The 26,195-nt window shown below is 41.9% G+C and overlaps 1 protein-coding gene across 1 annotated transcript; it reads right to left on the reverse strand.

Annotated features, from left to right (window-relative positions):
* Window positions 1–866: 866 nt before the first annotated feature.
* On the reverse strand, window positions 867–26,119 carry LOC121923756 (beta-1,3-galactosyltransferase 2-like). The gene is made up of 2 exons (XM_042454494.1): window positions 25,922–26,119; window positions 867–4,273 (listed from the first exon to the last, which is right to left on the reverse strand). The coding sequence occupies exon 2, from the start codon at window positions 4,165–4,167 to the stop codon at window positions 3,046–3,048; it is 1,122 nt and encodes a 373-aa protein (XP_042310428.1). The 5' UTR covers window positions 4,168–4,273; window positions 25,922–26,119; the 3' UTR covers window positions 867–3,045.
* Between the last annotated feature and the right edge of the window lie 76 nt (window positions 26,120–26,195).

The raw sequence follows: 26,195 nt of genomic DNA on the forward strand, positions 1-26,195 counted from the left end.
ACTGCCAAAGCTGCTTTGGGTCTCTTTGGAGGTACAGTATGCTGTTTAAATGATGCATGCATCCTAAGAATCCGGAAGCTGCACCAAAGCTGCACTCAGTGCTTAGGAATGGAGTGTGGCTTTGGCACGACCTCCGGACTCTTAGGACCCATGCATCATTTAAATAGCATACCTCCAAAGAGACCCCAAGCAGCTTTATTTTGGCAGTCTGTAACAGGTTAGTCTCTATTTTCATATCTCCTTACTTCAAACCTTCATTCTTCCATATCCACCTTACACACCGACTTCCTACCTACCAGCTTTGTCTCCAAGTTGTCAATATGCGGCTGTCTTATTTACAAAACAAAAACGTTTAGTTTCCTTATTTAAGTCTAACTTTCTGATGGGTTTACCTTTATTTTTCCTCAGGTCCACCTTAAAGGAGAGGGACATGGCGTTCATACTGAATAGAATTTGATGACTGCTGTTTTGCCCCATTCCACTTCGAAGAACTTAATCACTTTCCTCCATTGGTGCAGTACTTTTGTATCCAAGTCATTTCTCAGAGCATGCGTTAGAATATCCATACCCATACCATCGTAAAGTTTCATTAGCCAATCTTCTTTTGATGGTGGTGTTCATTTTTCCAATTCTGGGCAAAACATATCCGTGCTAAGGATATCATGTAGAAAATCATTGTCTCCTCCTCTCTTTTGACCTCATTTCCTAATACACCCAATAAGTACAATTCAGGTTTCAAAGTCAGGTTTGTTCCTATTACTCCCCTAATTAAATTATTTACCATGCTCCAGAATAGTTTGGCTTTACTCAGCCTCAGAGGAAGGCAAAGGTAATCCCGCTGAACAAATCTTGCCAAGAATCCCCCTTGATAGGTTTGCTTTAGGGTTGTCATGTGTCAGAAATGGATTGAAGTCATGCAACAACATCAACAGACCAAAAGTGGTGCAAGCTCTTCTTGTTTTTATTATTTATTAAAATATTTTCCTCCCTTCCCCTGCCCAGTATCATAGGTTCGCAGCGTGGTATACAAGTAAACTCAATTTAAACAGGTTAGATTTTTAAAAATATAAAGCAATAATGTCAGCTGGCTAAAAATAAACCATTCCACAGGTTTAAACACCTCCTCCACTCCCAGCAATCTCTCATGGAGAGGTCAGAGAGTGTGAAACTGAGCCTGAATTTGTGGACTCAGTTTTGTGTGTCCTGGTGGATGACCTCTTCAAGAGACCAACAAAGAGAGGGCCATACTCTTACTCTTGCTTGCTTGCAGTGGCTTTTGATACCATTGACCATAGAATCCTCCTGGACTTATTCAGTAGGCTTGGATTTGGTGCAATGGCCTCTGGTGTCTTACTCTTGCAGCCTTGAGGATTGGTTCCTGGAAGACTGTTTCTTAGATTCCTGGCAATTGTGTTATGAGATGGTTCAGGCAACCATTTTGGCCCCCATGCAACACCTGTCCTATGTGACGCTGTTGGGAGGAATTTCCAGGAGTGTTAGAGCAAACCTCTGTGTCACCTGAATCAAGCTTGACAGTACGAACCCTGGACCAATGCCTGGATGCAGTGCTGGCCTGGAGCCAATGTGCTGAGGCTGAATCTGGCAATATGTAGGGGTCTTGTAGGCGGGTGGTTCACAGGTCTGGGAGCTCAACAGGCCAACTGTTTTGACAGCCTCGAGTGCCTTTGACCAGATTAATAGGCCTGCTGGGCCATTCTTGGACCAAGGGTTTGGCCACAGTGGTTCAGGTAATAATAGCCTCCGGGATGGATTGTTGCAGTTTGCTTCATGTGGGCTAATCTGTTAATAATACTGGTCCAGAACCTGGAGGTAGTATGGAAATTTTAGTTAAGTGACACCATCTTTTGGCTGTAAGGTTTGACCCTGCTGAAAAAATTGGATTGGCTTCCTATTTGTCTCACATTAGGATCAAGGTTTTCATTGTATAACATCCTAAACAACTTGGGATATGCTCACCTGAAAGAATGCCTTTTCAGATATAAACCCACTTAGTTTTTCAAATCATCTGGAGAAGCCTTCCTCATAATGCCATAGGTTCCTGAGGTTTACTCCATAGTAGTTCAGACCAAGGCATTTAACATGGTGGCACCCTATGGAATAAGATTTCTCTGAGATTAGGCATGTACTAACAATTCTTTTTTTTTTCTTTTTTTAAGATTCATGTTGAAGAAACATCTACTAATTTATATCACTTTATATAGGAAATTGATTTTACATTTTTTAAAAAAATTGTATATTTTAATTATTTGAGTGGGCTGTTTCGGAATCTCTAGATATAAGTGTCTTATAAATACAGGTAAATAAAAATAAATTATCATGCAAACTCTTAAGGGTGAGGCTAAATAACGTAGCCATCCATCATCTATATTAAGTCTGTATTTAGTCATCTCAAATGTTTAAGCACAGCCTCTTGTTGCCAATTATTGACATTTGACACAACTCAAAAGTCACCTTTCTTCTTGTGTATATTCCAAAATATCACACGCCCCAAAAAAGTTGTGAATAAAAGTTGCCGATAAGACTGCAGCTTTGTACTGTCTTCTTTCTGATGACCTATTCCAAAAAATTATGAATGGGAGTCACGTTGTGTGATCGCACACCACAGGACATGCATGTCAAGAAGATGTTGATGTTCTGATAGGTGAGCACATGGTCTCACAATTCTGAGGCTGTTGGCTTAGCACCATCACTGTTGACTTGGCAGCGTCACTGTGTAAATGTGTCCAGGGTACAACTACAGTCCAGAATAGACTAAACAAGAACAGTCCCAGAGGGTAGGAGTATGAACAAAACCAAACTTAGGTGGGAGAAACTTACTTTTGAGGTCACAAAAGCAGAGGGATCTCCTGTGTGATCTTTTAACATTATGACACAACTACAAGACATTTTCACTCCTCTATGTGTGCACATTTAGCAGCATATGTTTGGGTCAAGTGTAAATGTCTAACGTTGCATCTTGTGGCCTTCATATGGCCTCTAGTCCTCCACACCAGCTTTCCTGCAAGAGCTCATCTCCCTGTGTCTTTAGCTAGTACAAGTTTTATTCTGATCCTGAAAGCTTGGCCAAATCTGCAGCAATTCCTCAGGCCCATAGTGATGTACAACTATGAGCTTAGAGAATTGGCACTTCTCATAGGTGATTTTATAAACATTGAAGAGACCCCTGGGGCTGTCTGTCACACTAATGCCCAGTTCATGAAGGCAGATCCCCATGAAAGAATCTTCCATGTTGATTACTTTGATGGTCTGAGCCACCTGGTAGATCTTCTTGGCCAGATCCCCAGAAAGCACATACCCAGGGCCTCCGCAGTAGGGTGGGTAGGTGTCATTGGGATACACCTCCCATGGCACATACCATTTGTAGGCCTTGTCCCGGATTGGCTTTGTGTTGCGGTAGATGTACCCCGTCATGTAGTTTTTCTTGGGGGGCAGGTGAGGCTGTAGCAGCTGCGACACCAGGTATTCCACATTCAGAAAGATGTCGCTGTCTGCCTTCATGACATATGGGACATTGGGACAGAACTTGGTGACCCACTCCATGCCCATCAGCGTCTTCAGGGTAAGGTTGTTGTAGGTGTCCAGGAAGTCTTGCTGGATAATGTCTCTGTAGATGGAACTCTCCTCTTCTAGCAAGGGCTGGAGTAGGGACCCAAATAAGGGATGTACGCCAGTCAAAAAAATGCGGAGGATGGAGACGCCAGGCACAGAGCTCTCATTGCCCCAGGTCTGCCGGATGGCTTTCCTCCTGGCAATATCTTGGGGCTCTGTTATCACAAACAAGACCAGGAAAGGGGGCCTCTCCTGGCACTTATCAGGTTCATTGAGACGGAATTTATACCCTTTGGAATAGATAACCTCTAAGGGATGGTGTGTGGTTGCTGCTGATGGTGCAGGAGATTGCAAGGCAAGGGAGCTGGCCTCTTTTCCCTGCTCAAGTACAGCTTCCCATTCAAATTCTGGGACATTCAAATTCTGCTCCTGTGCAGAATTTGGGCTGCTTTGGGGATTGCTGCAGAGTTTCAACATCAGAGGGTTTTTTTCAGAAAATTCACTTTTAGGCCAAGCAACAAGGAGGAAAAGAAACGTAGAGGACAGAGCAAACAGCAAAGTAGGCAAGGCTTGTAGCTGGCATGTGAGGGCCTTCATGTTTGTCTTTCAAAGCTCTATTTGGATCATGTCTTGAAGAGATTTCAGTCAAAGCTACCTTTAGGTTTGTTTCTGGTGTATTCCTTTGCACTTCTTCTATTTGTTCCTGGAAGAAAAAAGATGCAGTTTCAGAGAGTGGAATCCTCATCCTTCCAATATATAGATCTCACTAAATATGAATGAAAATTATTTATTAAATCCAATGCAAAAGGTTTCAGATATCATCAGACTCCAATTCTCCCTAAAGCTTGCAAATAAGACACTTGGATTAACAAAATATGCCAGATCTGAATCTAATTTCCCCATTTTGTACTCATGTGGCCCAGCCAATAATATGTCCAATGATTCTCAGTAAACTAGTTTTCTTCAGTACCTTCTGGATGTTTGAAACTGGTCTGCCGGTCAGTGAATTTGTTTCGACACAGTGACCATGGTGTTTATCACACGGAGCTTTTTGGAGATTTTGCATCTCAGATCCGGGGTGACTGCAAAATCTCCATTTAAGAAAAATGGAGGACCTTAAATGTCCTACATTTTGGGCTGAGTTTTGTCCTGCAGTTGTCCTATGGTTTGGTCTCGAATTTGTCCTACATTTTGTCCCTGGTAATAGTAGACAATTATGGCAACCCTACTTGGGGCAAGTGAGTAAGCCAATACAAGAGATCATTATGGCACAGATGTCAAGCCGAGAATGACATCTGAGTGGGAAAGGCAGGGAGTTTGCCATGACAGAAGGTATGAATGAATGAAACTGTAAATGTGTAATGATTTATGCAGAGAGTAGCTTGGGGACTTACATCACTTCAATTTATAAGACAGGATGAGGCACTCTGGGCCCTTTCACAATCCTTTCCCACAGTTGGCCATGCTGGCTGGAATTACTGGGAGCTGAAGTCAGTGGAACATGCTTTGGTTACATCATGTTTAGATCACTGTAATGTGTTCTGCATGAGTCTGCCTTTGAAAAGTGCTCAGAAACTTCATCTGGTACAAAGAGCTGCAGCCAGGTTGCTAAATGAGACTGGCTACAAGGAGCATACAATCCCCTTGTTGCAGCAGCTCTGCTGGCTGCCAGTCTGTTTCCAGGCACAATTTAAAGTGCTGGTGATGGACTTTGATAAAGCCCTATATGACTTGGGTCCGGACTATTTGAAGGACCATATCTCTCTTTATGAGCCCATTAGAGTTCTAAGATCATCTGGAGAGACCCATCTCTCTGTACCATCACATTCTCAGTCTCATTTGGTGGGCACAAGGGAGAGGGCCTTCTTGGTGGTTGCTCCCAGACTTTGGAGCACCTGATGAGAAATCTGTACCAAGGACAAGAGACCACTGTCAGAACTGAATTTGGAGAAATAAAATGGCTCCCAATAGGCGAAAGGATGAGGCAAGACTGAATTCTACCGCTCTACTTGTTCAACTTATATGCTGAACACATCATAAGAAAAGCAGACCTAGGATCAGAAGGATGAGTGACAATAGGAGGGAGGAATATCAACAACCTAAGGTATGGGAATGATGCCCTAATACTAGCAGAAAACATCACAGACTTGGAAAGGCTAAAAAGGAAGATTAAAGAGGAAAGTGCAAAGGAAAGATTAATGCTGAACATAAAGAAAGCAAAAATTATGACCACAGAAGAGATACATAAATTCAAGTTAGGGAATGAGGCAACTGAAATAGTTTTATTATTTATTATGGTATTTATGCCCCTCCCTTCAGCCCTAAAGGCTATCAGAGTGGCTTACAATTATTATTTTTAATTAGACGGTTCCCTCCCCTCAGGCTTGCAATCTAAAAATAGTTTAAAAATCCCCATACCTAGGATGAAATAGACAGGAATGGTGACAGCAGTCAAGAAATAAGACCAAGATTAGGAATGGGGAGAGCAGCTATGAAAGAACTAGAGGGGCTCCTGAAGAGTAAAGATATACAACTGAGAACAAAGGTTAGAATTGTCCAGGCCATCGTATTCCCCATCACCATGTATGGATGTGAGAGCTGGACAGTGAAGGAAACAGATAGAAGGAAAATCAACTCATTTGGAAATGTGGAGCTGGAGAAGAGCGCTGAGGATACAGTCAGCCAAAAAGACAAACAGATGGGTCTTGGAATAGATCAAGCCAGAGCTCTCCTGAGAAGGCAAGATGAGTAAATTGAGGCTGACGTACTTAGGTCACATAATGAGAAGATATTAATCATTGGGGGGGAAATGACGCTAGGAAAGGTAGAGTGGAGAAGAAGGAGGGGATGCTCAGATTCCAGATGGATAGACTCAATCAGGGGGGTTATAGTCTTGGGCTTGCAAGAACTGAGTAGAGAAGTGGAGGATAGGGGTTCTTGGAGGTGCCTCATCCACAGGATTGCCATGAGTTGAGCTCAACTCGAGGGCAAATGACGACAATCCTACAAAGGCCAGGTTGGCCCTATCCTTTCTCACCTTCCACTCTCAGTTAAAAAAAATATTGTGCCAATGGGCTTTTAAGGGTGTGCCGTTAGTGTGTTATTTTTAGTTTGTATATAGTTTTTTCAATTAATGTTTTTGTCTTTTAAGCAACTTTTATATCTATGCTTTGACTGAAGGTATCATTTTTACTCTGTATTCTTTAAAAAATGTATTGTACACCATCTTGAGTCACACAAAAAAGGTGGGATATAATAAGTATTGTAGTAATAGAAGTAGTAATTATTTTAAATTATTTTAATAAACATAGTAATTATTTTAAAAGCTGAGGAATCAAAGGTCCCCAGCATTAGCTGCAGGAGTTAACAAAACATTGCCTGTAAATGGACTGTCCACCATTCCTCTTCCCAAAAGCTCAGAGGATCCTTGAAGAAGTCCAAATGGAAAGTCTTTCCCAATGTATTCTGAGCTTGACTCACCTCCATTGAGAAGAAATAGAATTGTTCCTTGACTAACTGGTAGAGCCTGAAGCTTTGCTAATGCTCTGGACGTATGCCAGCGGCCTTTTTTCTTTGTTTCATTCAGTCATTCTGTCACCTCAAACTACCCTGCCTTTAGCAATTTAGCCGTACCAATAGTGGTAGGCTTCCTGCTGGACTTTACACTTGTATAACTGGGCAGTCGTACAAGCAGTTGGAGTTTTTACTGTCATGTGCAAGAAGGTGTTGGAGGCCTTCTGATGTAAACATTCCTGGTGTTTGAAAATAGTCTGTGGCACTCTTAACAAAAATGGCAAGATGGGTGAAATTACAGACACGGGGAAGAGAGGTTAGGCACAAACTTCTCTTCCTTTCTTTCATAAAAGAGGTGGCACAATCTGTGGTGGAGGATAGGGTTCTAGCCAACTCAAGAATTAATCACTTCATACCACCAAGGAACATGTATGGCCAATTGGGAGAAACAGATTTCAAGATGGATGGCATGGGGCTACCTCACTTTGACCCCAGTGTCAATGGAATTACAGGAGAACATGAAGACAACTGGGAAGTTTGACAAAAGACACTTCCCAAAACAGAGCAAGCATCCAAATTGTCAATTAAGTAGGAAGATCGTGGGTAAAACTCAGGGGGACCAGATGTCCTAACCACAAAGGAGGACAGGGCACTGCAAAATGATGCACAAACAAGAAGCAGCAATCAATGCCAGTTGAGACATAGGGGTTTGGAGGACCAGAATATAATCTAAAATGTATGTGAGACATTGTTATTGATGTGAAAATGTATGGACAATTGACCAAATACTTATTGTTATTTTCTACATATGCCATTTGTTTAAGTACATTCAGCCACTTTTTCAGGCTTATTTTGTGGGACTTGTAGGACTACAGTATCCTTGTATATACCTTTAAGGAACCACATGTCTTGATTCAGCACCTGAAGCCTATAGTAGAGGCTTAGTATATTTCCACACACACTTTCTGTGTAAATTCACTGAGCATTTTGCCAATTATGCTGCTTATCAGTCAAGCTTAACAGTTTGGAGACGTGGGTAAGTTAATTTTGGTCATTCTGATATTATATACTATCATGCTAATTATTACTTTTGCTAATGGTTGTACTAATTTTTGTTACTTTGTATGCCCAGAATTATGTTATATTTGTAATGGTAGTCTGACAATGAACCATGAAGATTTCTAATGAAGACCAACTAAGGTCGAAACGGCCCTAAAAGTACTCTGGAGGTAGCCGTCCTACCTGGGAAGACTACTCATCATATCTTCATGCTCTGTTGCTGCAAGCACCAAGGATAAATATTTCCCAAAGGGACTGAGGAGACTGGGTTGCTGCAGTTGAATATATGAATGTCGATTACCAAATACAACCACAGAGTTATATTATAGTACTACATATGTAAATATGATTACTCTAATGATTGGGAGGTAAAACCATGTGGATAATACATATGGGTACTTTTTGATAAATAGACACGTCTCTGTCAGATCATTTCATTGTTAACTTACAACTATTGTTGTCCCCCTTCAGTTGGTTAGTACTGCAAAATGAAGGACATTCAAGAAAAATGTAGAACATGGCCAAATAAAAGCTAAAAACACTTATATAAATATAAATTCAGGCTTCTTAGCCATGCTCAAAATGGAGGACATTTTGGAATTTGAAATGGATGGCATACCATCTTTACTAAGGACTGAAACAATGTGCAGGCATCTGACTAACATCTCCAATTGTTTTGTTTTCCTCCCTCCTGTTTGGTTTGTAACTTCTTGCCTGATGAAGAAGCCCATGGAACTTCAAAAGCTTGCAACAAGTATATTGTGCATTTCGGTTGGCCAATAAAGGTATCACCAATGGATTTTTGTTTGTATTTGTTAAATGGCCAACACAGTTACACCTGCATGCATCCCTTCTGAACAACTCAGAAAACCCAGTGATAGGTTCCTCTCAGGGTCGCCATAAGTCAGAAATGACTTGAAAGCACACAACAAGTAAAGCTCTAATGAAAACATGACTGCCTGGCCATCCCATCCATCCATCCCTGAAATCTGTTTTAATCAAATGCAGTTCAAATTACTTTCAGGTTTATCATGATGATTCATATACATTTTATTCTTGTTATCTCAGTGTTACAATTTTGTGGTGTTTAAAAAAAAATTCCAATCAGTCTTCTATTAGCAGATTATATTCTGCTTGGAAAACTTAATCACACCCTTGATAAACATAACACTGATTCATACTACTATGTCAAACTACCCAGTTTGGCTTCTGTTGACTTTCTTTATCAATTGAGCAACTAAAGTGATCCCCTGAAACTGCCTAGTTACTCTCTGTTTTCCCCCTGCCAAAGGAACCTGTGAGCTTTTGGAGGATGGAAACAGTTGGGAGTTAATAATGAAGCACGATGGTTTGTGATTGAAGAAACAAGTAACCCTACTGCTTTGAATGAGACATGATACCTGCTGGGATCGTGGCCCAATCACTCCAGTAAAGTTTACTGTTTTCAAAATAGAAGTACAAACTTTATTGCTTCGTCTGCTTCCCAGTGAACCTAGGAGCTACTTGCAATGAAACCATGGCCCCATTCACGCTAGCATTTTTGTGCCGAGTAGATCCGGGAAGATTCGATGATGCAGTACCAAATCGAAGTTCCCACTGTGTTTACCCTGATTGAATCTCTCTGTGGCAATTTCACCCTTTCACATTGCCATTTGTATCAATTTAAAGTGGAGCTGGCATATCAATCATTCTCGTTTAAAAAAAAACTGCCAATCAAATGATGCTCACCTACATCACACTTACTGTTTGGGGGAAACCCCCTCCACCTCCGTCAGCCTCAGAGGATGGCAATTGCAAACCCTCTCTGAACAAACTTTGCACCAGGATAGGTTTGCCTGAGGGTCGCTGTAACTCGGAAACGAGTTGAAGACACAACAACAGCAACATCTGGCTGAGGACTTATTGAATGTTGTTTCCAAGGAAAAGCGCTGGGTCTGGCCCCGTGATCCTTCAACATGTTTTCGGAAGTCAAAATACCATTGAGAACAAGTGAGCTTCCTTCTGAGGAGACTGCTGCAAAGTCTCAAATCGTTTCCTTCAAGTCAAGATATGTCAAAGTAAATAAGTGTGTGTGTGTGTGTAGAGAGAGAGAGAGTCTACTTGTTTGGACAAAAGAAGGAGCTTAAATGCTTTATTAATCTGACAACATTTTTTTCTTAAATAACAGCTCACAGATGTGCCAAGAAAACCCCAGGATAAGTTTGCCTTAGAGTCGCCATAAATCGGAAACAACTTGAAGGCACACAACAACAACAAACAACACGTAGGCCTGACCTCTTGACTGTTTTCACCTGCATCTAAAATGCCCCCAAAGTGGGCACCGCGTTGGTACCATATTAAAACTTAACTATAAGGATAACGCTTGTTCTAAGAATTAGGAATCCATTAGAATGCCTTCTCCACTATTAAGGGCTGTGTGTTTCTCTTTCCAAACTTCTGTTCAGTTCCCCCCCCTCTTTGCAGCTGCTGGCTGGACAGATCCCACCATCAGTAATCCAGGACATCTGGTAAGGGATACCAGCCAGTCTCCAAGGACAGGCTGAGCAAAGGAGTCTCACGTGAAGAGTCTCCACTCTCAACCTCTGCATGGAGGTGGAAAAAGAAAGAAGGAAAGGTCCATTGCAGATGGGTGTGAACTGTCAGGAAGATTGCTCAGTCTCTCTTTTGGAGAAATAGATATTGTTGTTACTGTTGTTATTGCTGACAGCCTTTGAATGGCAACTCTGTTGATGAGACACCTCCAAGACCCCCTGTCCTCCACTGCTCTGCTAGGTCTTGTAAATTCAGGCCTCTGAACTCCTATCCAGCTAGCTCCTATCCAAAGATATAGCCATTTGGAGGAATCCCCCCGCCATCAGTCTTGGTGGATAGTGATGGCAAGCCCCTCTGGAGAAACATTGCCAAGAAACCTTGGGATAGGTTAGCCTTGGGGTTTTATTTCTGAGGAAAGAGGAGGAAGAGGAGGACGGGTGGCAGCGTCAGGTGCAGGGGGGAGGAAGAGGAGGATGGCAACTAGGCGTGAACAACAAAATGGCACTTGTCACTAATGCTAGACCTGCGGGATGGGTATGTTCCACCCCTCAGCCTACCTCTGCCCATTACACTACTCCTGCTAGTATGCCCCATATAGGATAGGAGCAGTTCCATTGGCAGTATCCTGATAATACCCGGTGCTTTTGAAAAGACACGGGGGAAAAGGTGATCCTGGAAAACCTGACTTAAGGAGGGTTTGACATGTCCCTCCTTGAATTTGGGTCGGGGGGAAAACAGCACCAGTGTGAACAACCCCATTTTAAACCAGTTTATAAATTGGTTTATATCATAGTGTAAATGACTCCCTAGCGTCATCACTGACCGATGAGACCCATCTGACAGTCTGCCAATATTTCTTCTTCATTAGAGGATGAGACAACATACAGACCACATGATTTTTAAGATCAACTCTCTGTCCTGCTGCCTTTTCTAATGTCCAGACTGATGAAGAGAACTGAAGTTCTCAAAAGCCAGTGCACCTTATTGTGCCTCTTGGATTGGTCAGATAAAAGTATTGGCAAAGCAATGTGGCTTTTGGAATAGATTGGGGTGAAAATCATGTGGCCCTCCAGATGTGGTTGGACTATAACCAGCATAGCCTGTGTCAAGGAGTGCTGGATGCTGCAGTACAGCATCAAGAGGAATGCTTGAGTCCCACCCTGGGACAGATATTGAAAACCTTTTCTCTCAAGGGTCTTGACTTATAAGCTTTTTGCAGCTTTTTACAGCTCAGTTCCAGGGTGACTACAGGTCCAACGATCCGAATTCACATTATAACATGAATGTGTTATCAGACGAGATTCCTTTCTATGGGAGCTCCTTCCACGGCGCTTATGCAGTGAATCCAAAGTGACTCCTCATTTTGATAAATTCGGGAAAAAGTGAATTCACAGAATTCACTTTCAAGCTCACTTCGATTTCACTCCAAATTGATCTGGTGTGGAATGCAACTTTGCTTCTGTTCTGGTACACCACCACAACCCCCCCCCCCAGGTTGCAAATTTCCCATGATGCAGCACTGCAATTTCCCCCAATTCCTTTCAGTAGTCCTTTAACTTTCGGGGAAACTCATTTTTTATATGTGTGTATGTGCGTGACTGTGTATATACAGATATGTCTGTCTGTCTGTCTGTCTGTCTATGTGTGTGTTGAAATTGCTGAAATGGAAGAGAAAATAAAAAGGGGGGATGAAGAAGACAAGAAATATTCATGAGGCAAATATTCACGCAATCACACGATTACACGAAACAGGGAAACAAGAACTTGCACCCCTTTTCACCCCAGAAACGTACAAGGTCATGATACGTTCAGACCCCCACAGAGCATGCGCAAGGTTGCCGATTCGAATTGCTGAATCCCACCAGTGTCGTAATACAATTTGCACTCACTCCGCTTTGCTTGAATCCGCATCACGTGACTTGTCTTGGATTCGACTGTTGTATCTTATTTTCTCCCACGAGCTTATACAGGCCACTTTATCTTAATTGAAGAGCAAACATCAGTGCTTATCATTCCCTTATTCAATTTTTCCATCTTTCTGAGCAGTAAACAAATATCAGCTCCCAGATCTATTTCACGTTAACATTATCATTATTTTCATCTCTTAAATACATTGTAAGCTTATCCATTTCAGCGATATCCAGGGCCTTTTTAAAACAATGATCTATTTCAGGAGCATTTTCCCTTTTCCAGTGTTTGGCAATTGTAATACGAGCTGTGGTTATTAAATATAAAATTGGTTTCATATACTTCCTATCTATTGTCTTATCTATCATATTCAGAAGACATGCCTCTGGTTCTAACCTTATTTTAATCTTATAGATCTCTTGAATTGTTTTATGAACCTGTTTCCAATACTCTTTTATCTCCTTGCATGTCCACCACATATGATAGTAAGAACCAATCTGTTGTTTGCATCTTCAACATATACCATCACTCTTTTTGTATATTTTTGCTAATCTGGAGGGGGATAGGTGCCATCTATATAACATTTTTATGAAATTCTCTTTCAAATTAGTACTAAGTGTGAATTTCAATTCTTAGCCCCAGGTTCTCTCCCATTGTTTCAGAGGGATGTTATGGCCCACATTTTTGGCCCATTCAACCATGTTTGTTATTACAATTTCTGTTTCTAAATGTATTCTTAAGCAAAATTTATATAGTTTTGAAATTATCCCCCTTTTCTCACTCAGCAGTATTTCATCTAATTCATTTTTGTCCTTTGTTATTCCCTCCTCTCTTACATCACATAATTATAGTTCTCTTATCTGATAATATGTGAACCAGTTTATTTTAATACCGTCTTCATTTAATTCCTCTTGACTCTTCATTATTACTTTCCCTTGTTCCTTTTTCAAAATATCCCCATATCTCAGCCAGCTCTTCAGTTTGATTTTGTCTCTTTTTAAGAAGGCTTCATGCGTAGAAATCCAGTTTGATATTTTTGTATAGATTTTGCCTTTATATTTTTCCCAAATCTTTATCAGTGAACGTCTAATAATATCATAGAATCATAGAATCGTAGAGTTGAAAGAGACAACTAGGGCCATCCAGTCCAACCTCCTGCCATGCAGGAAATCCAAATCAAAGCATCCCTGACAGATGGCCATCCAGCCTCTGTTTAAAGACCTCCAAGGAAGGAGACTCTATCACCCTCCGAAGGAGTTTGTTCCACTGTCGAACAGCCCTTACTGTCAGGAAGCTCCTCCTAATGTTGAGGTGGAATCTTTTTTCCTGTAGCTTGAATCCATTGTTCCGAGTCTTGTTCTCTGGAGCAGCAGAAAACAAGCTTGCTCCCTCCTCAACATGACATCCCTTCAAATATTTAAACAGGGCTATCATATCACCTCTTAACCTTCTTTTCTATGGTCTTTAAATTGTTTGTTTTGTTCAACTTTCCCATATCCTAAATATGCGTGCCACCCAAATACTATATTAAAACCTTCTAGATCCGGTAAATAATCTTCCTTTAATTGAACTAAGCCAATCTAGACAGCAAGAATGGAAATAGATTTGAAAATCTGTCATCGAAAGACCGCCTCTGTCCCTTATATCTATTAATAATAATAATAATAATAATAATAATAATAATAATAATAATAATAGCTTTATTTATATACCGCTATTCCAAAGATCATAGCAGTGAACATCAAGTAAGCTAATTAGCAAGTAAGCTAATTTGCCCCCAACAGTCTGGGTACTCATTTTAGCTCCCTCCTCGGAAGGATGCAAGCCTGAGTTGAGCTTGGGCCCTTTTGCTGGTCTTGAACTCGCAACCTTGTGGTTTTGAGTGAATGGCTGCAGTACAGGCATTTAACCACTGCACCACCAGGGCTCCCTTCCATTTTATCCTTCCTCTCTGCTCTTCCCATATAAATTTAGTTAAGTCGCGTCTCCAATTCTTAACTATCGATTCATTTAGTATAATAGGGAGGTTCTGAAATAGGAACATCATTTTCGGCAGTATGCTCATTTTAATTAATTCAATTTCCCCCATTAATGATAGTTGCAGCTTTCCCAAGCTTGTCAATTTATCTTTTATTTCTTTCCAGGTATTTTTGTAGTTGTTGCCAAATAGTTCTATATTTTTGTTCATCATCACTATTCCTAGGTATTTGATTTATTTCTAGATTTGTATTCCTGTTATTTCTTGTAGTCGTTCTTGTTGCTTTTTGTGCATATTGAAAGTTAGAAAGGCTGATTTCGACTTATTTATTTTAAACCCAGCACATATTCCAAATTGATGGATTATTTCTAACAGTTTTGGGGCCACATTTATCGGATCTTCTATTATCAATACAATGTCATCGGCGTATGCCCGAAGCTTGCTGTCTCTTCCTCTTATTCGAGTTCCTTTTACATCTTTGTCTTCTCTGATTTTATTGCATAGGATTTCTAAACATGTAATGAACAATAAGGGAGACAATGGGCACTCTTGTCTCGTTCCTTTTGTTATCTTACATGCTCCTGTCTTTTGCCCATTGGCTATTAAATTGCTTCTTGTTCTTTATACACTTCTTTGATCCACTTTACTATTTTTTCGCCTAAATTTAATTTTTCTAATAATTTCCCCATAAATATCCAATTCAAATTATCAGAGGCTTTCTCAGCGTCTAGGAATAGCTTTGTTGCCTCTTTTCCTGGATTTTTATCATAGAATTCAACCAAATTTATTACTGTCCTGATGTTTTGTTTTATATCTCTTTGGGGAAGAAAGCTGCATTGATCTTGATTTATCCAATTCCCCCTCAGTTTGGAAGGGCAACGGAAGGGCAACCAGGTGTGATAAAACATTCACGTTATAACGTGAATTCGCATAGCTGAACCAGGTGTCACCCCGGATCTGACTTGCAAAAACCTCTGTGTGATACACACCTCAGTCTCAGAAGAAGGCAAGGGCAAACCTCCTCTGAGGCAAATTCTTGCCCCCCAAATAAATAGGTTCACCTTAGGGTCGTCATAAGTCATAAGTGACTTGAAGGTGCACAAAGACAACAATGGTTTACTGGCATTAAGGGGTTGAAATAAAGGAGGGGACCATAAATGTGGATTTAGCCAACTGGGTTCTCGTCTCTCACTTGCAGAGCTTACACAGGTAAAATGTCAACCCATTTTTAAAAAGGAGGTGTGAAGTGCACCTCCTGAATCATAGGAGAATGGAAACTGCTATCCATGGGGGTAGACGTTTCCTTAACTGCACTGCAATCTTTCAAGCCAAGGGGAAGGCGCAAGTCTAAAGCTAGGCTGATATCCATTAACAGCAGCACTCCTGTTCAAAAGATAACTCCGATAATTTCCAACCCTTATAAATAGACAAAAAAACCAGTTTAACAGGAAGAGAAAGAGAGTTTTCCAAAAAAGGAATCAGTTTCCTTGGGGTGTGAAGCTTTCGGTTATTATAGAAAGTGGCTTCAGAAAGTCAGCTATCCTGTGAAGGTTGCAAAAGCAGTGGACACCATCCAGTCAACCAGCTAACAAAGGAAAGGACAGAGGCTCCCCACATAGGAATCCAAAGACTCTAGTTTAGGCAGGACATCTGGAGAATGGTTCTCAGCTGAGCTCTAGACAGCACTGATACAACTTTTGCCTTGTTAAGTGGTTCATTGTTGAAATAATTGATCTGATGATGGAGACCAGATTAGGACAAAGACCTTTCCCTGCCTTCTGCTAAAAAAGAATGCCATCCTTTTAATCACATTTTCTTGTCAGTAGAAACATAAACAGCAGCTGATTTTTAGTCTAATTTCTCTGTCCACATAACCCGATGGCTCCTCCACAATGCATTGCATCACACACTGCCCCTATTCCATCTTTCCCTGGTTTTCAGCTTCTGCTGCTCCTATTTCTTCTGTAAAGACATAACTACAGGCAACAGCAAACAGTTCAGTGGAAGGGGGGGGGATGCATGTTTGACTTCCCAGTGGCATTTTCCTTCATGCCCTTTCCACCATTTTTGCTCTTTTCCTTCTGTGCCATCCCCCTGTAAACTGAAGTCTACAAAAGCTCCTGCTGCCAACTTCTTTCTTTCATTTTCTTTCACTTAGGAGATTATCACACGGAGGAGGCAAGCATCCTCCTCCCATTGTTAAATTGTCTCATTTGTGCAATCAGGGGGAAGATTATCACACCCCGCACACTTATCCCATTACTGGGTATTAACTGGAGTTTTCCTTAATACCCAATGATGTGTCCATTACTGTCTATTGATGGAAGAAGAATGGGATAAGCCCACAGGGGTGTAATAATCTTCCCACCGATAGCACGAATGAGATGATTTAACAATGGGAGGAGGACACTTGCCTCCGATGTGATAACCTCCTTAGTCTCAAAGGGGCTACAAAATCTCTCCACATACTGATTCTACAGACTGAGCATTAATCTACACTGTAGAAATAATCCAGTTCAAGACTGCTATATCTTGGAATCTAAAGAAAGCGTTTTTCAAATATCTGCAGTTACTTTTGCTCCTCTTCCATCAACCCACAGTCAAGTGAAGCGGCATCTCTAGATTTGGCATCACCCAGTGCAGTCACTCATGGTGCCACCTCCCCATTGACTTCTTCCCATCCCACACCATACAGAGCTTTAGTCATGTTTTTTGTACTCATGTTACTTCCGTAATCATGTCACAATATTAGTGACATAAACACCCAGCAAAAATAAAATTATACTTTGAAATTGCAGTATCACTCACACAGTCCAAATGTACTTACACATATAGGGTTGCCATAAGTCAAGACCTCCAAACTGGGACAAATGTAAGACAAGTGTAGGGCAAAATTTTCAAATGTAGGACATTTTTAAAAAATGGAGGACACACGAAAAAATGGCGGCTTTTTTAAAAAATGTTAACTAAATGCATGTTCTTAGGCATGACAAAATGGAGGACATTTGGGCATTATTCCTACAGATGGCAAAATGTACTTCCCTTTCTGGCCAAACCATCCCCCTCCCCATCCCAAAACACAGGACAGCACATTTGGGCATTGAACATGGCTTTACTAACATGGTAATCTCTTGCATTTCAGAGCTTATTGCATAACCAACTCTTGGGTTTCAATGAACATGGGTTCACATAGCTATGCATACTGAATATGTCAAGGTGGTTTAACAAGAAGTGATTGCCCTCAGTTTCAAGTCTCGCACAACAACTCTCAGAAGTGTGTACTTGGTCAAGGGACTTTGGTTTTTCTTCACTGCGCATGAGTTTGTAAAATCACCTCACAGGCTTGCTGATATCAATACCACCACCACCAGTCATCATCATCACCAGTATCATTGTTAAAGCAAACTGTACAAAGGAATGGAAATCCCCTCCTCCTCCTCCTCCTCTTCTTCTCTCCTTCCATCCTCCTTCCTCCTCCTCCTCTCCTTCCTCCTCCTTCATCCTTCCTCCTCCACCGCCGCCGCCTTGGCACGCTCCCCCTCCCACACTCCAGTGGCAGAGGGCAGCCACCTCCCCTCCTCCCTGCCTTTCTAGCCCCGCACGCAAGCAGGGGCGAGTGTGCGCTGCCGCTGGCAGCCAGGGCCAAGACAAGCCCCAGCGCGCGAGGGGAGGCGGAAGAGGAGGTGGGTGCTGCGCTGCCGGCTCTGGGCGGGACGGAGCGCGCCAAGGTAGGTGGAGGCAGAGGAGGAGGAGGGGCCGCCTGCGCGCTCCCTCCCGCACCAGAAGCAGGCAGGCAGCAGCCACCCCCTTCTCTTCAGCCTCCGCCTCGCACGCTGGCGCTTGTCTTGGCCCTGGCTGGCTGGGCGGCAGCGCCACTCGCCCCTGCTTGCGCGCGGGGCTAGAAGGCGGAGGAGGAGGAGGCAGAAATGGCCAGCCGCTGGCTGCAGAGCAGCCGCGGCCATACAGGGCGCACAGGGGGCAGAGGAGGCGGCAGAGAGAGGAGGTGGGTGGCTGCGGGCGGGGCAGTCCCCCCTCTTGCCTGGAAACTGGACCAGGACCGGCCAGGACCCCCAAAAGCGGGATTGCCCCCCACAGGGGGATTGGCATCCCATAACATACAGTGTACCGCGGTACAAATTAATCTTCCGTTCCTTCGACCTGAGTATTTCGCAACGAAAAGGCTTTCTGTTAGCGCTGGAAAGCGCTGCCGCGCTTTGCTTAATTTCGCGCCGAAATAATTTCGGACCGAAAATATCGTAACCCGGAACAGTTTTTCCTATCTAACTTTTCGTATCCAGGAAATTTGTAAGCGATCATTTCGTATCCCGGGTACCACTTACTTATTCATGAGGTAAGTGAAAATTTGTGCGATGTGACATTTTAAAAGAAAATTTATAAGAGCAAAAAAGTTATAGTTTAAGTTAAAAATCAATTTTAAAAACTGGAGGCCTCTCCTTTCTCCCCATTGAGTCTCATTCCACTCTTCAATCTCTTAAGCATTTAAAAAAAATGTTCTCTGCAAAAGGCAGATGTTTGGGGAGCAATGGTGTCAGCACCCCTTTGGGGTCGCGTGGTGGTGTTCCACACACACGCACCTCCCTTATGCCAACTTTACCATCAAGCAGATAGGGCTGCATAAACCCTTTTTCCCCTTCCTCTGTTTCAAGATGAAGGGGAGACTCTTTGCCTCTCTTTACTTGAGGCATTCTTCTCCTTCCATCTCTCCCCCTTGAATGCCTCTTGAAGCCTTACCTTCTACCTGAAGTACAATCTGTCCAGCTTGTGTTCCTCCTTGCCTTTGAGCACTCTGCTGCATGCCGGCTGGGTTTTTGCACTTTCCTAAGGAGGGAGTGGCCAAAGGTTGCACAAAGTGACCAGACAACCATACTGCCTTCTGAAAGGCAAAGCCACAGCATCCAGAAAGAGATAATGGGGAGAAACGGAGAAAGGCTAACGTTCTCAGGGGTGTCCTTTTCTCCGAGACCACAGAAGACTGTCAAGGACTCACTGGCCTGTTACAGACAGCCAAAAGCTGCTTGAGTCACAGTGGGGTATGGTGTTTCAGATTGCATGTGTCCTAGAGTCCAGAAGCCACACCAAACCACGCCCAGTCCTTAGGGCTGGAGCGTGGCTTGGTGCAACTATTGGACTCTTAGGACACATGCCAATCATTGAAACACCATATCTCCACTGTGACTCGAAACAGCTTTATTTTGGCTGTCTGTAACAGACCACTTTCATCCATGTCATGATCTCAGTGAGAGGTCTGGGGAAAGAAAGAAAGAAAGAAAGAAAGAAAGAAAGAAAGAAAGAAAGAAAGAGTAATCCTTTAAAATGTGAAGCCACAATTAGAAAGTAAATCAAACACAGTAAGGGGATGAGGACTGGGCAAGAGACATAATTTGCATCCTCTTGGATCTGATATTACATTCTGTTCCACTGTCACAAGTACATAAATTTATTTTATACCTGAGGTCTTAATACAAATGTAAGAGTAGACTTATATCTTTGAAAGCTCATGTTAAAATAAAAGCCAGCTGGTTTTAAAAGTACACTCCTCCCTCCACATTCACAAGGGTTAGGGGCTCAGGACCCCTGTGAATGTGGAAAAATGACAAATAACAAAAACACAATGTTTTTCACCTGGGAGAACACCTCTCTAGGAATATCTAGGTACTCCAGTGCAACTCTGGGGTCAACATCTGCCAGACGTTGACCACAGAATTGCGCCGGAGGAGATACAAATGCCTAGTGAAGTGTTCTCTTTAGGAATCCCTATAGGTCCTTCAGTGCAACTTTTGGTTAAATTTTAGCTAGATATTCCCAGAGAGGACATATTAATCAAATCTGTGAATAATCAAATCCACAAAAGTCAAAGCTGGCGAATGTGGAGGGACGAGTGCACTGCCACATTGATTTATTTTTCTCCTCCTTCCTTCTAACTCATTCCTTGGCATTCATTTGGTTGTTAATAAGGAGTGGGAAGCAGAACACACCCAGGCTGGAGACGTGAGACACACTAATCAGTCTACTCTAGTTTTACTATATAGGCATACTTCAGTTAACAAAATCAGTGGGGCCTTGAGTATTATATTTGTTGTTGTTGCTGCTGTGTGCCTTCAAGTTATTTTTGACTTATAGCGACCCTAAGGCCAACCTATCATAGGGTTTTCTTAGCAAGTTTCTTCAGTTGGGGGTTGCCATTGCCATCCTCTGACGCTGAGAGAACGTAGTTTGCCCAAGGTCACCCAATGGGTTTTTATGCTCAAGCTAGGAATCAAACTCCGCTGTTGTAGTCCTACACTCAAACCATTACACCATACTGGATGTCATATGGGCGGTGGTGCCGGTGGTGCCGGTGGTGTGCCTTCAAGCTGTTTCTGATTTATGGCAATCCTAAGGCAAACCTATCATAGGGGTTTCATGGCAGGATTTGTTCAGGGAAGGTTTACCATTGCCTTCCCCTGAGGCTGAGAGAATGTGACTTGCCAAGGTTACCCAGTGGGTTTCATGGCTGAGCTGGGAATCAAACCCTGGTCTCCAGAATTGCAATCCAATGTTCAAACCATTACACCTCCATTCTAGACAGAGGACAAGAAAAAAAGTGGGAGCCAGGCATCCAGGAAAAAAAAAACTTGGTTGTTTTTCAGAGGCTTTGTTAACAGAGGTATGTCTCTAGGCACAAATGTAGGAAATTGTTTTCACACAAGCTTACTTTCCTTGTTTCCATATCAGTCAGTGAAATGGAAGCTAGTCCTGGAGAGCAGGAAGGAGTTGACTCCTCTAGTGTTTAACAAACACTACATTCAAAGTCTTTTTTTGGGGCCCTCTTGTTTAGTAAGCAATCCACTAGGCAAATAAAGTTATTACAGTAAAGAATACCAAAGGGCCAACCAAGCACAATCGGGGAGAGGCTGGAATTAAAGCAAGAACAAAGAACAAAACACTAAGCAAACCAAAACTGAACAAATCCCAGCAATAAAAACCCTTATCTGGCTGTGTCACCACCTTATCTCCTTTCTTGACTGATTCTTGGCTTGTCATGGCTAGCTGCTTTGAAAACTATTTCCAGGTAAAAATGAGAAAGTTGCAACTTTAAGAAGGGGGGGGGGATCTCTTATTTCAATGCAAAACTACAAAGGAACAGTCAGAGTTGAGCAACCTCCGTGATTCTTGTATTAGTGCAGGGAATTTTATTTTGTGGAACTTGATGACATGTATATTTTGACTGAATGCTTAAATATGGGGTCTATAGACCATAATAAATTATGACTGGCAGACAATGCAAAACAATATACAAAGAAACAATATACTGTGCACGCAAAAAAAATTAGTGCCCCTATCTCTTGCATCGGCAACTAACAAAAGTCACTGCAAATGTTGCAAGAAGGCCACATGAACTTGGCAGAATGTATCGTTGTATTTTAACAATTCAAAAATGCACCATCAGTGCCAAGTACAAATAATAGTGGAGGGAAATAACCAGGTACATCTGCAAGATTCTATATTCGTACAAAGATAAACATACGATCTGTGAAAATCCAAAAGCTTACCATCTCAGTACTGAGAGGTGGGGCAAGAACTACAGGGCTGCCTCTGCAGTGCAGTCATAATCCAGTTTCACCTCACTTTAATGGCTATGGCTCAATGCTGTGGTATTCTGAGAACTGTAGTTTGTTGTGGCACCAGAGCTCTCTGATGGAGAAGGCTAAATATTTTCCAAATCTCATATCTCCATACCATTGAGATCTGGCAGTTAAAGCAGCGTCAAACTGGACTATTTCTACAGTATGGGTGTAGTCCAGGGTACAACTTTCAAGTCTTCAAAGGATTCATTATTAAATCATTTCCTTAGGGTGGGAGGAACACGCTGGAGCATGCAGCTCGGAAAGTTACTTTTTAAAAGACATTTTCTCCATTATTCACATTATTCACATCTTGCTTTTAAGTAATTCACTGCTATTACTCATTTCAGTGTTTAAAGAGTAGCTCAGTGTATTACTTGTTGTGTTGTTTTTTACTTTTGTATTTGTTTCCCCATCTCCAAACCCTTAAGATTGATAAGAGAATTGCTTAATACATATATCATCAGTGCTTGTTTTGATCTTTTGTTGTTGTCTGCTGCCCTTGGGTTGATCTCAACTCATGGTGACCCTGTGGATGAAACATCTCCAGGACCCCCTGTCCTCCACTGCTTTGCTCATGCCCTCCATCCATCTCGCATCCAGTCTTCCTCTCTTTTTTCTGCCCTCTACCTTTCCTAGCATTGTTGTCTTTTCTAGTGATCCATGACCTCTTATGATATAGCCAAAATATTACAACCTCAACTTGGTCATCTTGGCTTCCATAGAGATTTCTGGTTTGATCTGTTCTAGGACCCATTTGTTTGTTTGTTTGTTTTGACTGTCCACAGTATCCTCAGCACTCTTCTCCAGCACCACATCTCAGGTGCAGTCATTGTCTTATTTGCTTTCTTCACTGTCCAGCTCTCACATCCGTACACAGTGATGGAGAATGCAATGGCTTGCATGACTGGAACTTTAGTGCTGAGTTGTGTATCTCTACTCCTTAGGATCTTGTTTAGTTCTTTCATGGCTGCCCTCCTCATTCTTAATCTTCTTCTATTTTGATCTACAAAACCTTAAATGGCTTGGGACCTGTATATCTGGGGTCATTCCCAGTTAGGGTATAATCTGTGTCACAACCCGGTTCTGCTCTGCTTTGTAAGCAATTCCCAAAAAGTCCCTCATTCTCACTATGAAAAGGGACCTTTTGTGGAATCGTATTTTTTGCTGGGAACGCTTGTTGTTCCCATTAGATGGAGCCGGGGGGAGGCGGCTTTCTTTCTCTCTTCTTTCCCTCCCCTCTCCTCCCTCTCTCCCTCCTTTTCCTTCCTTCCTTCCTTCCTTCCTTCCTTCCTTCCATCCTGCTTATCTTCTCTCTTTCCTTCCAGCCGCTGCTGCTTACCCAATGCTGAAGGGGCTTCTGGCACTATTACGTCTCTTGATCTATACTTTTATTGATGCAGCCTAAAATTAAATTGGCCTTTTTAGCTGCCACATCACATTGATGACTCATGTTCAACTTGTGGTCTACTTGGACTCCCAGTTCCCTTTCACATGTAGTCTCATTCAACCAGGTTTCCCCCATCCGATATCTGTGCATTTCATTTTTCCTCCGTAAGTGCAGTACCTTACATTTCTCTGTGTTGAATTTCATTTTGTTAGCTTTGGCTCAGAATTTTGATCCTGTCCTCTGGAGTATTAGCTATTCCTCCTAATTTGGTGCCATCTGCATATTTGATGAGTATGCCCCCAGTTCTGTCATCCAAGTCATTGATAAAGATCTGGAATAGCACTGGGCCCAGGACAGAGCCCTGTGGGATCCCACTGGTCACTTCTCTCCAGGATGAAAAGAAGCCATTGCTGAGCACCCTTTGGGTTTGGCTGGTCAACCAATTATAAATCCATGTAACAGTTACTTTGTCTAGCCCACATTTTACAAGCTTGTTTGCAAGAATGACATGGGAAACTTTGTCAAAGGCTTTACTGAAATGAAGATATACTATATCCACAGCATTCCCTTAATTTACCAAGCTGATTATTTTATCAAAGAAAGAGATAAGATTTGTCTGGCATGACTTGTTTCTCTGAAACCCATGTTGACTTTTTGTGATTATGGCATTGCCTTCTAGATGTTCCCAGACTCTCTGTTTAATGATCTGCTCTAGAATCTCTCCTGGGATTGATGTCAGACTAACTGGACGATAATTATTGGGATCTTCTTTTCCCCCCTTTTTGAAGATGGAAACAACGTTTGCCCTCCTCCAGTCTGCTGTGACTTCTCCTGTTCTCCAGGAGTTCTCAAAGATTATTGCCAATGTCTCCGATATTACATTTGCCAATTCTTTTAATACCCTTGGATGGAGTTCATCTGGTCCTGGAGACTTATATTCATTTAGATTAACAAGGTATTTGCTTATTCTGTGCTGAAATTCCCTATTCTGTCTTCTACTCCATTATCCTCAGGTTGAGCAATCTTTTCCTTTTCTGAGAAGACTGAGATAAAGAAGGTGTTGAGTAATTCTGCCTTTTCTGTTAGCATTTTGCCATCTTCTCCATGCAGTGGCCCCACCATTTCCTTATTTTTCCTTTGGCTGCGGACATATCCATAAATGCCCTTTTTGTTGTTCTTAACCTCTCTAGAAAGCCTGAGTTCATTCTGCGCTTTAGCTTTGCTGACTTTATCTCTACACAGGCTAGCTATTTGTTTGAATTCCTCTTCGGTGATTTCCTCCTTTTTCCATTTTTTATACATGTTCCGTTTAAAACTTAGCTCAGTTGAAAGTTCCTTGGTCATCCATCCTGGTTTCTTGAGACAACTCCCATTTTTCTTCCTCATTGGAACTGTTGGAAATTGTGCCTTCAGTATCTCCCTTTTCAGAAACTCCTATCTGTCCTGAACTCCCTTCTCTTTTAGTATTGATGACCATGGGATCAGCCTCAGTATTTCTGTAAGTATTTCTCTAGCTTGTGATTTGGCACAAGTTCTTTTATTGTTTTAATTGCACTGCTTTTAATCTCTATTGGATGTATGTATTATTGTTGTTAACCGCCCTGATGTTTCGAAGGATGGTATATAAATAAAGTTTTTATTTTATTATTTATTAAGTTTACTGAAATCAGCTCTCCTAATTCAATGAGATTTGCTTCTGCAGGAATTTAATGTCAATAAACACAATTCTAGCATGAAAAATGGCGGTATTTGAAAGATAATCAAAGAACATTTCAATCTTTTCTAGGGCAAGAAATCTTGCATCCAAAAGAGACACTTGAAAAGCTCAAGCGATTACTTTGGGAAGGGATGAGAAAAATTGTATCCAGCATCATGTTTAAATGTGTTTTAAATTCAGTTCTTTACAGGAAATGGAGCCAACCTACAAATAAATGACTTAACCTATTTTAAAAAGGTGCTGAGTGAATGAAAAGGACTTACCTGGAAGTATTTTAACTCATATGCTGGACCCAGGAGTACATTTTCACAGTCATTTGTGTACCAGTTCAAGTTGGTGCCCAGCTTCATAACTCTTTAAAGTGTTTTGCATTGTTGTACATGTCCAGTGTCTCTATTCAAAAAGGTAGCTGGATATGCTGATATACTACTGTTTTGTTTCTAGATGGCCAGTGGCAGATACAATTCCCTTAGCATTTTCTCCTGATCTGCTAACAATGCTCTCTTGGCATTCAGTGCTACCCAGTTTTCTCTCTTTTTAGGAATATGGGTAGATCTTCTAAGGGAAGAAGAATGATTGGAGGACAGGTAGGACAAAGGAGTCAGTAGGAGGGTTGGTTAGTAATTTACCAGCAGGAATGATGGCCTGTTATGCTTCCTTCACTCTCCTTTTGCCTCGGTTTAACCTCTACTTTTCCTCTGTTTCCACATTTTCTCTTTTCCAAATATGTACGCTCTTGCAAAAACCCTGATAAAGAATTCAAACATTAGGGACACAGTTTTCAATTGTACATTTTTAATTACTTCTGAACACAGGCTCAGAATGTCTTCTCAGAAGTTGTAGGGCTTTGCTCATTCTGCCAACTCTGCACAAATTTTTATAGACTCAGTGACACTGCTTAGA

The sequence above is a fragment of the Sceloporus undulatus genome, chromosome 2, assembly GCF_019175285.1.
Source record: "Sceloporus undulatus isolate JIND9_A2432 ecotype Alabama chromosome 2, SceUnd_v1.1, whole genome shotgun sequence".
Classification (NCBI taxonomy): Eukaryota; Metazoa; Chordata; class Lepidosauria; order Squamata; family Phrynosomatidae; genus Sceloporus; species Sceloporus undulatus.